The following is a 13,625-nucleotide window of genomic DNA, read 5'->3' as shown; positions in this document are numbered from 1 at the left end:
AGAAGCCACCAGGATTAAACCAGGAAAATAACAAGATTTAGACAACAATGTTATAGCTTCAACATTTAACCATGATGGCGACGTCCATTTATCATCATTTCCACTTCTGAATCAAACCTCAATGTAAACCTTGGTTTTCACACTCACTGAGCACAAATTCCTCATTACAGAAGCCTGTGGGAATATCCAACACTGCCCTGTGTCACCAACATTTGAGCTTCTGCTTTTTCAGTTACTTGGAAGGCATTTGCTTTTACTTGATGATTGTATTGAAGTATATGAACAGAAACTGGTGATCACATGCATACCTGTTTGTGTAGCCAGCCTCTTACTATAACAGGAACATTGGGATTCCTCCTGATAGCTTGTTCCCTCTTTCCAAAGCTATGCACTTTGCTTCCAGTCTTCACAATCTGTAAAGAAGTACAATGTAGCAGTCGTTTTTAAACTGTACTGAGACTCATTTCATATTACAAATAATCTCACTGCAATAACTCATACTTCATTAAACACTAGGAAAGTATTCATAGCATTTTCAAGGGCAAGTAAACAGGTAATGATATTTACAACACGGCAAAGTCAATCTTCCACTTTCATCAACATATTAGTGCCAGGATGGTCTGCCAAGTCCGAGCTGAACAGCAGCAGCACTGATGTGTCAAGTCAAAAAGGCAGAACTATGGAACTTTTAGTGTGCCTGGGAAGTATTTTTGAAAGCTCCATGCAAATCTGTCTCTGGTAGCTGGGTGTCAATGCAGTACAAGTCTCTGACACGCACAGGACTTTGAGCAGATGAATCCTACTCTTGCTCTTCTTTGTTTGGGTTTTTTGTGTTACTTTTTTGGTTGATTTTATTTTTCTTTCCTGTTTAAATTCAAACAACATTGATAGCTTAATAAAATGCTTGGGCTTTGACCCTGCAAACAGAAGGAGAAGACAGAGTGACGCTCAGGAAGGGAAGAGACCTAGACAGCAGTAAATGGAAATCACGAGAATTGAGTAATGATTTGTTTGTTACCAAAACCTCAGTTTTGACTGACATGGGCAAAACTATTTCAAAAACAAACATAGAAAGCCCATCCATCTGTGAAAAAGCAGGAATCTCTGGATGAATAATTTGCCTGTTCTTTTCCAACCTCAGCACAGTTTGCTCCTCCAATGGCTTTAGGAACCTGAGATGCACACACCACCCTTAGAGTTGTGCCTGGCCCCTCCAAGAAAAGAACTGTCCAAATTCCTTCCTACAGTGTCTCACTTTTTAATCTCTTATCTCAGCTCAACAGGGTACAGATGTTCTGTGAGCTGCAGACAAACAACAGCTCTGGAAACAAGTACATTTGTCATGCACAAGGGATAACATCAGAAAAATATCTCATAATACTGCTCCTGCCAGTCAAGCAACACTTGGACTAGAAGACAGCATACATAATAATAAATTATTCTAGCAATATATGATAACTTTAAACGGATTCTATTCATTTTGAGGCCAAGCTTTACCAACCTGCAGTATATTTCCTATCTTTATGAAGAGTTAAGATAATAGCTACAAACAGTAAGAAAAACAATTACTCCTTGGTACTATAGCATATAAAACAGAGCCACACATGTTAACACTTGTAAGGAGCTGTCAAAGGGCAGATTTTCTTAGGTACTTTCCCCGAGGTGTGCTCCCCAGGAAGCAGAATGCTGCTTCCAGCTCTGCTGAGGAGTCAGATGAGATGCATGTCATGGTCATTTTGGTGAAACGCCCTGACATTTTGGTGACAGGAAGTATGGGCTTTTCCCTAGGAGTGACACCTCACCAGATAACCTTGGTGAGAGCCTGCACAGGACTCAGCTGTGCCCCAGAGCACAGGTTATCACCTGAGCAGACAGCTCTCTAGGGCTAGCACAAACCCAGAGGCCAGGGTTTCTAAGCAGGTGCTCCTGACACCCAGATGCCAAGAACCAGCTCACAGTAAAAGTCAGGTGAGGATGGTACTGCCGAGGTCTCTCAGCCCGTTTCTCTGCCATACCTGTGCTAACACACTCAACTAACAGGCTGCTGAGCACCTGCTTTGGGCAAACACAGCGTGTTGACTTGGACCACAAAAATATTTCTGGGTACTCACGTACAGACGCGAAAGGAAGGAAGAAGTAAGATGTTAGGGATTTTGTGTTTGCTACCGAAAATATTTCAAAAGATAACTTGCAAACCTGTGTCCAAATACCACTTTAAACAAACACACAAGGGTGTATCACGAGGTCAGTCAAGCTCTGGATGATCATACCATGGCCAATCTATATATGGGTATTTTTTAAGAAAAATGAGAAGTAAACATTTCAGTGGAGTTTTAAAAAATTGTTGCCAAAAGCTAAGATGCAACAACTACAAGGGCGATAAAAATAATGAGGTCCAAATTGTTTAAAGTTCTGAAAGTGAAAAATTCACACTGTGCACCTGAACAGAAATCAATTTACAAAACATACAGAATTTAGTTTCCAAATTTTTCTTTCTCATAGTCCTCCTTGGAAGGTTGGATGAACTGAGGAACAGTAAAGTTGATCCTGCTGATCTAGCCTTACAGCAGCATTTAAATTTGATTTTTTTCATCAGATCCCTTGTCAGTGAGCAAGCACGTTGGTAGTCTCTGATCTTACTTAATTTAAAAAACATGCAGACCATAACGTAGAAAAGTCATCCTTGGACTTGGTCAAAAGACCAAACAATTTCTATTGCATCAATAAGATACCCATAATGGAAACAAAATTATCATTTTATGGTGCTTTATATAATTAAAATTCTCATATCATCTTCAGTATTAATCATCTCATTCTGCTCTAGAATAAAACAAAGCATAACAGACACTGCATGTCACACCTTGCTTCCACTGGCTAGACTAAAGAGTTAGTTTAAAAGAAAAGGTATATATTTTAAACTACTAGTCTGTATTGCAGAAGCCTTTTCCTAACTTAAATTATTCTGATATCATTGTCATGTGTTGAAAAATGCAGGTCAACACAGCTGTCTGTGTCACTGAAAACACAGGAGTCACTTTTGACTTCAGTACATTTGTCATGCTGACTTTGTGAGTAGCACTTAAGTTTTTGTGGGGGGAAAAAAAAAAAGTCAAAGAGCCAAAGTTTCCAAATCCCTTTTCAGCACCACCTCATCTTCCTTACAGTAGCTTCCAGCTGAGAAGAAAAGTTGCTAAATTAATTGCAAAATATTATATTTTCTTTTTTTTTTTTAAACTGGACAGCCAAAAAGAAAATGTAGACAGACTTTTATTTGGAACAGATTTTCTAAACAGTAAAAATGAAGACTGCATCTTGGTCAAAGTATGCAAATATATATATATAAGAGAACATATAATTTTCAATCTGGGGAGACTTAAAAAAAAAATGTAAAAAACCCCCAACCCACAAAGCCTCACCTGTTTAAGTCAAACTTTTTCATTCAAAAAGTCTCAGCGTTTCACTTAGAAATGAACTTATGAATTCTTTTGGTATCTCCAAGAAAACGATAAAAAATCCTTATTTTTCAGATAGGAAAAACCAAAGCCCTAAGAAAATCGCACTCTTAATTTTGAGCATTCATATACAGTGGCCGTGAATTAAACATTGTGTTTTACACTCCAGCCCAGCCCCAGACAGTCCCACAGAGTTGGCACCATCACATACCTGTCACCACTGCCTGTTCCTCCCAACTGTTAGGCTCATTCTTTACTTGTTGTATTCCTCACCAGTTTATCTTGGAAAAATACCAGCAACTATTGGTGTCATCAACAATTCAATTACTTCTCTCATGCAAAATCCATCCAAAACATGCTCTCAAAATGTAGGTAGTAATAGATACATTACACTACTCTTCTTTACGTTCTTAACTTGTCCCAAGTCCTGTGTGGCACACTAACATTTACACTGTACAACTGACACTGTTGGAAAGAAATTGTGAAATTCTTTTTCCAAAGAATCAATTCAAGTTCAGACCTGAGCACTGCAATGAGCAAGCCAGAAGTTTTCCTTTGATCTTGAACTGAAAATGACAAATCTGCTGTACATTTGGCAGCTTATCTTCCCCCCCTCCACCCCAAATGTGGCAACTCTTAGCTGCCAACTTTCTACAGAAGAATCAAGTGGAAAGCCATGTACCTGTTCCTGCACTTTCTGATTTGGTATTACTTCAGTGTGCTCTGTCTAAAAAAAAACGAGTTTGAATTTGGCCAGGATTCCAACATTATGCATACACCATTCTGTGATGGCATTTGTAGGACAAAATTATGAAAGGATTTCATAAAAGATAATAATTAGCCATGGGTAGGTAGAGACCTGTAACATGAACATGTCTCTTGCTTCATGATTGTGCCTCAATTCTGCAACTGGGAACTCACTCTTTGAAAGAGTGATTATGGAAGTCATGGAAAAACACACTTAGAAAGAGATAAAAGGACCTTAAAATCTACTCTCAACATGCCAAAAGTCAACCTCAAACAGGTTATTCATTTTATAGCCTTTGTTCTCATTGTTAGTTCATCTGAATTAATTTTTGTGTTAGGCTGTGAAGGAATTCAATAGACCTTCTGACTACAGAATGAGAGAAGTGATGTCAAGCCTGGAAACACATGCAATAATGAAAAAACATACAGAAGAAACATGTTGGTTCTCTGTCTTAATTAATCCAGTATTTATTAAGGGCCAGCAGCAGGACAGATCTTATAAAAACAACCTTGGTGGAGAAGCAAAGTACAGGCAAGCTCTCTGCAAAAGTTCTATTCTAAGTCTAAAGCTGCCATGTATTAAAAAAATGCCCCACCTGGGAGCCTGCCAGAAGCATGTGTGGCCACACTTATACAGGACAGCAAACAGAACAGAAGCGGAGACCAAAAACAGACAAACTGAAGTTTTGGGAGGAGATTCTGGATATTCTCCAACCTGTGATAAAAAAGCATTACCCTCACCTTTAGCTGTGCAATTCTGACATCCCCAGTGATTCAGTCTCTAGCACGTGAATGGCCCTGTAAGTTGTACCCAGTCACCATTTTTGATCTCTGATTAGATCAGTGCAAGCATGTGACAAAGGGAAACAGCAGCAGCAGGTGACAGAGGATGCACACTTCCTGGCACAAGTGCAATCCTGGGCATGTTAAAGCCAACTGTGTCACTGGAGAATTGCCCTGCTCAAAGTAGAGTATCAGGTCTCCAGTAAGCCTGCTGGTTTTAGGAGTGAAAAAATGAACCTTCTGCCTCTAATGCTTCTAAGGCTCAAAAAAAATCAGAGTAAGGAGGATAAATAAAGTAAACACCAATGCTGACATACTTTGGTAAAGTCATACGTTAAAAGATGAAAAAGAAACGTATCAAATAATTCAGGCAACCTATCAGGCCTACTGTTTTCAGTGATAACTTCATCTAGCACTTTAAAGATAAATGTATTCTTGAGATTTGACACACAACAGCCTTTTGTGTTGGTGCAGTGACTTAAACACTTTGGATCTAAAAAAAATTTTTTTTTAAATTGTTTTTTAGCTTTTCATGAAATTCTTTACATCTTCTCCAATATTCACCCAAGCACATCAAAACATCAGAAAAATATTTCATATATTCAACAGAAATTGCAAAAAATTCAGCAAAGTCCTTTCTTCAACTCCATTATATAAGAGGCTGCTCACTTCTGCATCTAAAAAACCTGAGAAGTTTAAGAACTGAAGGTAAAGTTAAGAAATCTATCTTATCTCTGCTAATTCTTCCAGCACTGCTTTTTTTCTTTTTTATCCACCAACTACCATTCTCACTACTATAATTTACTGTAAGGTCAAAGAAGCATTAAGATAGCTGGTGACACTTCAAGTACAGCATTTTATTATATTTTGTGCAATAATAAACACAGCCCTTTGTCAATGACAAAGAATGTTATTAAACATTTTCTTCTTCTATTAAACATTATGAGTGTAAGCTTAGTGCCTTCACTGTTTTTGAATTGCAGTGATGGCAGAGAGGATTTAAGTTGTTACTAAGAGGAGGAACAGCAGTAAGGTCTCATGGAAAATTTATATATATATACAAATTATAATTCTTGGTAGTCTGCAGCACTTCTTGCCATATATACTGGACTATGAAAAAACTTGGAGAAATACTAGTATGATATATAATTACTTCGATTCATAAGAAGACTCTCAAATTTCCCATGTCACAATAATCCCCATTTTTCAAATTATATTGAACAACATTATCTGGGTATACAAGTGCTTCTAAAAGTGCTGTAACACTGCTGTTACAGCTGCACACAGTGCTGCAAAAAGATTTTTGCTTGGGTAGAAAACACTACTTCTACTTTGAGATCCTACTAGACTTCTAGGCTAAACCCATGGTCATATTAAAACCAGCATTAAAAGAGTATTGGATTTAAAGTGAGTAAAATTCTAGTTAACAAGCTGAAACAATAGCTTTTTCCTTTACCTTAGAGCCAGGTTTTGTATCAACAGCAGATGTAGTTACTGCAGTGGACGTTTCACTGACCATGCTTGAAGGTCTTTGGTTTATTTGTTGCTTGGACATAGATGAATTCTGTCTAGAAAATAAACAAAACCAGATAATCTAAACCACATGGTTTCAAACAGTCAGCTTTGCCTTTTCATATTTAAGATTCACAGTGTGCAAATGAACGACAAGCTAGTCAAATATTTCCCATAAACCTGCAACTTCCTTTGCACCACTCCTGTTATTTTCATTTCAGGTCTTTCTCAAGCAGATGCTGCCAGTGACATCTGATGATTGGTATTTGTCTGTGTATCAGGAGCGAAAAAAAAGCTGCCAAAGAGAATCAAGACATAACAAAGAGCACTCAGAGAAGATAGGGCTAATGCAGAGAAACTAAACTGTGCCCAATTTAGAGACTTGGCTGCAAACATGTGAAAGAGCAAATATTGGGGAGGGAAAGACAGGAATCAGCACTTTGCAATAACAGACTTCTTATTTAAAATCAAAGTGAGACCAGTCTACTGTTAGATCTTTCACTAACTTAATGTTAGATCTTTGCATCTGCCCAAAATATGATTCATACCATAATATGAATTATTAAAACACTCTTTTAGTGAAATGATGCAATTCATGGCAGATATTGTTAGAAATATGTAACTTCTGAGTCATACTAAGATTCCAGAAATCCTGATAACTAGCTCAGATACCCGTTTAAAGCACAGGTGAGGTCAATCCCACCAGAAGAACCCGTTCAACAAGTAAGAATTCAGTACAGCTGCCCAGATGAAGAAATAAGAGGATAAATGTAGGGGCAAAATCTTGTTGAATCGCATATGCAAGTTGTGAAGAGAAGCCCCAGCAGCCAAGCTTGACACCAACCTGTGAATTAAAACCATAGGTGGCATTTTCAAAAATCATTAATGACATAATTTAGCAAATTGTATTTTAGGAATAAGTAGCAATACGGTCACATCAGAAAACAAAATAAAACAAACAATAAACAACCCATGATTTTCCTTTTTCCATCTCAGTAAGTCAGCAAAGCCAGTTATTAAAAACAAAAAAAACCAAAAAATATGACATACAAGCCACACCAAATATGGCTGGTGCTAGCACTTAAATTCATTCCAGTTCTGAACACAACAGAAAACAGAGTAACTCTGAGCAGTTAACACTCATGAGAACAGAGAAGAATAGTTTGTGACTGTAGCAGCTCAACACAAGATTTATCTACATCAAGGCATTTGCCATCACTGCTCTTCCTCAGTTACAATCTCAACAATTACCAGTTCAAAGGCTTTTATAGGTGATTTGGTGTCAGGGAAAGCACATTTTTCCATTTGTTACCACAGAGTTTCAATTAAGCTTGCAAGCAAGTAACACAACCTTGGTCCCATTTTCTTTATGCCTTGCTTATTTGGCTTAAGTCCTTTCTTGCTAGACTTTACACATAAGCTCAGGTCCAAGATATGAGAACAAACTACAGCAAGACCAGGCCAAAATTCCTGGCCATCCTTTAAAGCACGAGAGCTTCATCATATCATTTGAGTCAGTTTGCCTTACCTCTTATGGACCAGGTATCCTACTTCAACTGGAATATACAGTTAAAAGATTAAGACACTTCCCATATATGAAACTGCCTGACTAAGCTATTTCTGTCTTGCTCCCTTCCCACTTTATAAACTTTCAAAATAGGTAGAAAATACAGATGTACAATGTGCCTGCATCTTACTTGCCTTCTCCTAATATCTACTTACCAAAATAGTTCCATTTCCCTGCTCAAGGCAACTAAACCAAGAGTAGGAACTTCAGTTTGGGAGGAACACTAACAGGGGTGTGAGAATCATCTACACTGCTTCCTCAAAATGGAAAATATTAGATTTTATATCATTAAGAAAGCCACTAGAAATGAGTCACAAAAGCATGAAACCAAAACACATCCAAGAAAAATGTCTGGCTTCAGAAGACAAGAGATCTCCCTTCTTGCCTTGAGGTTTAGATTCTCTACAAGGTCCCCACCACAAACATTGAGCGTTACACTGTAGGACAGTCACACCTTATTATCCAGGTACTTACTGGGTTGAGGAGGGAGGAAAGGAGGAGGTGGAAAGAGCACATAACATACATGTTCAGAAAATCTTTTGCCTTTCCAGACTTTAGATAATACGATTGGATTACGTTGCTTTCTTCTAATAGAGTAGCTATTTCAGAGAGCTACCTTTCTCAGAAGAGAGAAAAATAAAAAATCAAATTTAAGTTTTGACAAATTGGAATTAATTTTTCCAATAAAAAAATTAATAAAAAAAAGATGAATAATCCCAGAGGAATGGTTTTAATTTAAAATTCAACTCTGATTGAACTGATTTTCACTATTCCTCTAGATAATGTTCACAGTTGGTTAAAAATACTTCACTTAAAAAAAAAAAGAAAAGTAAAAGAACTAGAGAGGAAGATAAGCTTTATATGTTTAACAAGACCATCACTATCAGAAAACCATAATGCAATGATGAATGTGTAATTTCTAAGCATTTATTATGTGGTCATATAGTGATTTCTCTTCCATTTGCTACTGGAAGTGATCACTGCCAATATATCGAGCTTTCCTTTTCTAGTAGTACCAAATTAATGATGAACTTCAAATTCACAAGCAGAAAAATGCTTTTTAAAAAATGTGAGGTTGTTGCCATGGAAGAATTCAAATAGCCAGCAAAAGAGACATTTAATCCATTGAAAGAGAAAATACAATATTATTCTCCTAAAAATGAAAAGTCTTTGTCAGCAAATACTGGTTATCTAAACTTGCTGTATCTGACACATAACAGAAAACACCAAACAATATTGAAAATTAACTTCAGTATTTGTATATATTTCAAGGATACAATAGATTTGTTGCATGAAATCAGAACATAACAAAACTCAGGTATTCAAGTCTCTTAACAGCTAATTAATATTCTCAGTCTGTTTTTAAATCAAATAAAAATAGGCAGAATATGAAGAATTACATGAAACATCCTGGCATGTTAATGGAGTTAATGCTGTCCTAACAGTATTTACAGATTCAACTTTAAAAATAAGTGACTACAGCACTAACGGTGCATTCAGAAGCATTAGTTCAATATCACTATTACCAAAGATGTCTGATAATATCTGTTATCCAAGATACCACATTCTGTCTTCATAGTGATGGGTTTTGACTATTTTCAGGCTAGTTTTCTTTGTGCCTCCCCCAAGTGTGTGCATACACATACAGAATTGCAGTATGTACATTTGGAGCCCCAGTACTGTGTAAATTTTTTTTAAGTACTTGAAAATAACACTCTATATAGTAGCTCCTGTCAAGCAGCTCTCTGCACTACTTATGCAGTGCTAGTATATCTACAGAAATAACATTTACCAGCTAAAAGAGTTATATAGCCAATATTCGAGTTATTAAAACCAACACTGAACAATAAAAAAAACAACTACACCAGTAGCCCATATTGAAAATGCAATACTCATGAGAGAACACATTCCTTTGCTCTAATAGACCATAAAGATCGGTCAACTTGGAAGATCGACATTCACAACTGCAACTTAAAAACTTAATTTTGTTGGATCATACATGATGCAATTACATTGTGTCAATCTGGTTTTACTACCCATAAATCTCCTAATCAGCTAGAAAAAAAAAACAACTGTCCTAGTATTTCTATATATGTAAACATGGCAGATATTTCTGAGTTGTTTGGGTTTCCTCTTTTCTCTCCACCTGATATTTTTGCTGCTATAGTAACCAAACGCAATAAATGAAATAAGATGGCTCTCTACCCAGAGGTAATACAAAGGTTTCATCAGTCACACGAAAACAGGCAAGAAAGAAAATAACATTCACTGGATTAAGCACTCTGTATTTTTCCCCCCTATATGTCTACATTGATGTTCAGGTCTAATCTTTTCTAAAGGATAAAGTACTATCTTCTCATTCGCAAACACACTACTATGGCAAATACATCATACAGATCCTAATACACAACTACTAGTGTTTAACACAGATAAAATTAGGTATGTGGGTGCATATGCCTTATTCTTCCTTTCTGTATACAATTACTTAAAGAATTGTTATTTAAAGAAAGATAAGAGAGGAGAAATCTAAACAGTACATACATCTATCCTAAGAAATTCTATCAAAGGTTTTTCAGAGAAACACATATGTAACAATGTGGTAAAATAAACCTAACACCTGTCTGGCAGCCTTATCATTAATTCTCAGTTTCCCACTGGTTGTTTAAGAAAGGTCCCTTTGTGGATTAAGGGTTCATTAAAAACATGAAAGTACAGCACAGAAATCAAGAGGCAGTTGTGAAATGGAGGGAGTCTACCAGAGAGGCTTCCCATACAGCAAGATGCTCAGTTTATTTAGAGGTGATCCTAAAAACCAAGTCAATAGAGAACAAAAATTATTCTGGATAAAAACTGAAATGCTGGCAGGAACAGATAAAAAATTAATCTTCAGATATGAGTAACCAAATGATAAGGTGCCAAACTGAATTCAGTGTCAACAACAGAAAAGTAATTCAAAAGAGGAAGAAATGAAAAACATCTCTGCAGCTTTTATCACTCAAAACAACACTGGCAAGGAAAGGATATTTTTAAATCTAAGCACAAGGAGTAGCAGCAGCCAAAGTATGTTAAGAATTATTAGTAAAGGCATAGAGAAGGCAAAGTACAATTAAATTATTATAACAAACAATGAGCTCATGTGCTGAATACTGCATTCACCTATAATCAATCACTCCATCAGAAAAAAAATAAATCTGAAAGTGACATACAGAAAAGCTGGCTCTCAAGCAGAGTTAGTGAAAGCTACTGAACACACATCCCACACACAAAGTGACCAAATCTGCTAAGCTTGGAAAAACAAAATAAGAGGTAGGGATTTCACAGTGGTCCCAGCTAAGAATGTGTTAGGAAATAAGGAATCACTGTTTTAAAAAAAAAATCTAAATAAGAACACCTTTAGGAAGAAGGAATAGTATAAGGATCAAAGATAATATAATTAAAAAATCACAGGTTCCAGTCACAATGGAGTTGAGGAAACCAGATTTCAGCTTAAAAAAGCAAAACTGATGTGATATTGTTTAAATGCCTTGGGAAAAGACTAGTGAAATACAGTCTCAGTCTTCTACTGAAAGTACCCAGTTCTCATTTGATCAAGTGAAGCAAGGGCATGTGGTTCACAACTGAGTCACCATCAAGCTAGAATTACATCATTTATTGACGTCATTCTCCAAAACTTGTTTTCAAATCTTCTCGCCAGAACACTGCTTCCAGGATGAGGAATGGCCAGAGCAGTCCCTACATTCATCATTTCTAGATGACTGTAAATTACTTTTCTGATGTTAAATGTGTCCTTTTAAATGGATATGTTTGCTGCAGCCTGAACAAGTTGGTGCTTCCTTCTCCCCACTAGCTTCCAGTCAATATCTGGTTACAACTCCTGCCTTTGGCCCTAATCTTAAATTAAAATCAACCCATCAGTAATAAATCATGTCACAACCACACTGAAGAACAAGTAAGAGTGCTACTACTTCAGACAGGATTCTTCAGCTATAGGAAAAAGTATTCGTGGTCAAAGGATCTCACAATGGAAAGTTTCCACAGGCCATGCCAATCCAGAGACTTCCTTTCTGACCAAGTCCTGCTTGTGGAAGTCATTTCATCACATGATATGATCTACTACACTGATTCCAAACTAATACATGATCAACAACACTGATTGTAAGAAATCCCTGATGCCTGAGGGAAAAGAATGAAAATGTGGCATAGTTCCATTACAATTCCTGAAGACAGGGAGGTGCTAGCAGCTACTTTGATTTCAGCAGAGACATCCACAGGTGTCAGGCAGCGTCACTTGACAGGAACTCAGATATGATCGTGATGAACAGCATCTGTGTTAAACCCCTATTGTTGCATAAAAGTGGTATGAAACTGAGGAAACCAGAGCATCCCACACATTTGAAAAAGACATTTTTAAAGCAATTTTAACTTGACAGATTAAAAACGTCTACTTTCAAAAACACTGTATGTACTTTAAGTCAATAATAAAGCTTAGAAAAATGTTTTTGCACAGACTGTTTCCACTACAAACACATCCCTCCAGCCATTCCCTCTTCTTTTAAAATAAAAACCACCTCTCTCCATCAATTCCTACTATGGTGTAAGATTTTTCCTGGTTTTGATATCATCTCAGTCTGAGTAACTGAAGTCTACAGATGCTCATTCATCTGATTGCCCTCCAAATAAGCACTTTCATTTCTCTTCCAAAAAATTTGCTAACAGACATTAAAGATTACTAAAATCATGTGCCACCATCAAGCAGTTCTTTCAATTCTGCTTTTAATATTTTATCTGCTACCATGATTACAAAACCAAAAACAGCCTAGGGAAGTATGACTAACCCAAGCAGGCACTCCAAGGAGTTGTATCCAAACAACTATTTTCCAGTACACATCTAAAAATTTATATTAAACTTGACTGAAACTTTAAAACAGATGAATTAAAAATCAATCAGTGGATAGAAGTTGGAACACCGATACACAATGGTTACTGTCCATAACGTCTTTCAGATTTACTCCACTGCAATGTACCTGTTCACCTCACTAAATGAGCTGGAGCAGTTTGTTTGCATAACTGGAACGAGACAAACCCCTTTGAGCAACAAGTCACCTGCATGCCACTGAACAGTTGGGGTGACCTCCAGCTCAGTAGTCATCCCACAGCCTTCATACTTAATCACAGGCCTCTCCCACAATGTTTTATTTCATGCTAGTTCTCAGCAGGCACATTAATGTAGAATTGGCTGTTAGCTTTGGTTTGGATTTGGGGGAGGGCAGCTGTTAAGTTGGAGGGTTTTGTTGGGGTTTTGTTGCTAATGTTGTTTTTATTTGGTTGGTTTGTTTTTTAAACTGTTTGAGAGCTCCTTCTCAGGGCTACATCAGAACCTCTGAGCTTTACAGTCATGCTCTACCTTCTTCCTCTCCAAGTCCACAGCAGAAGATTTTGCCAGAAAGGACTCAGTCTCCTAGGAGTCTTGCATGGCCCTTCTCTGTGTCTCATTTTTCTTAATAACTACTTTGAATTGAATTTAAAGCAAACTAAATATCAGAGAGTTTGAAATGCAAAGTGTT

The 13,625-nt window shown here is 37.0% G+C and overlaps 1 protein-coding gene across 1 annotated transcript in view; it reads right to left on the bottom strand.

Annotated features, from left to right (window-relative positions):
* The window catches only part of PLEKHA7 (pleckstrin homology domain containing A7), a 127,016-nt gene that overhangs the window by 49,082 nt on the left and 64,309 nt on the right, over positions 1-13,625 (bottom strand). Inside the window, exons 3-4 of the mRNA XM_018076097.2 lie at positions 6,439-6,550; positions 309-413 (exon numbers count right to left, since the gene is read on the bottom strand). Of these exons, the coding sequence (XP_017931586.1) occupies positions 309-413; positions 6,439-6,550 (217 nt within the window). The remainder of the gene's footprint in view (positions 1-308; positions 414-6,438; positions 6,551-13,625) is intronic.

The sequence above is a fragment of the Manacus vitellinus genome, unplaced genomic scaffold (assembly GCF_001715985.3).
Source record: "Manacus vitellinus isolate BGI_N305 unplaced genomic scaffold, ASM171598v3 scaffold_30_pilon, whole genome shotgun sequence".
NCBI classification, from domain to species: Eukaryota; Metazoa; Chordata; class Aves; order Passeriformes; family Pipridae; genus Manacus; species Manacus vitellinus.
Note: the sequence above shows the minus strand (reverse complement) of the source record. Positions and strands in the feature narration are given on the sequence as shown.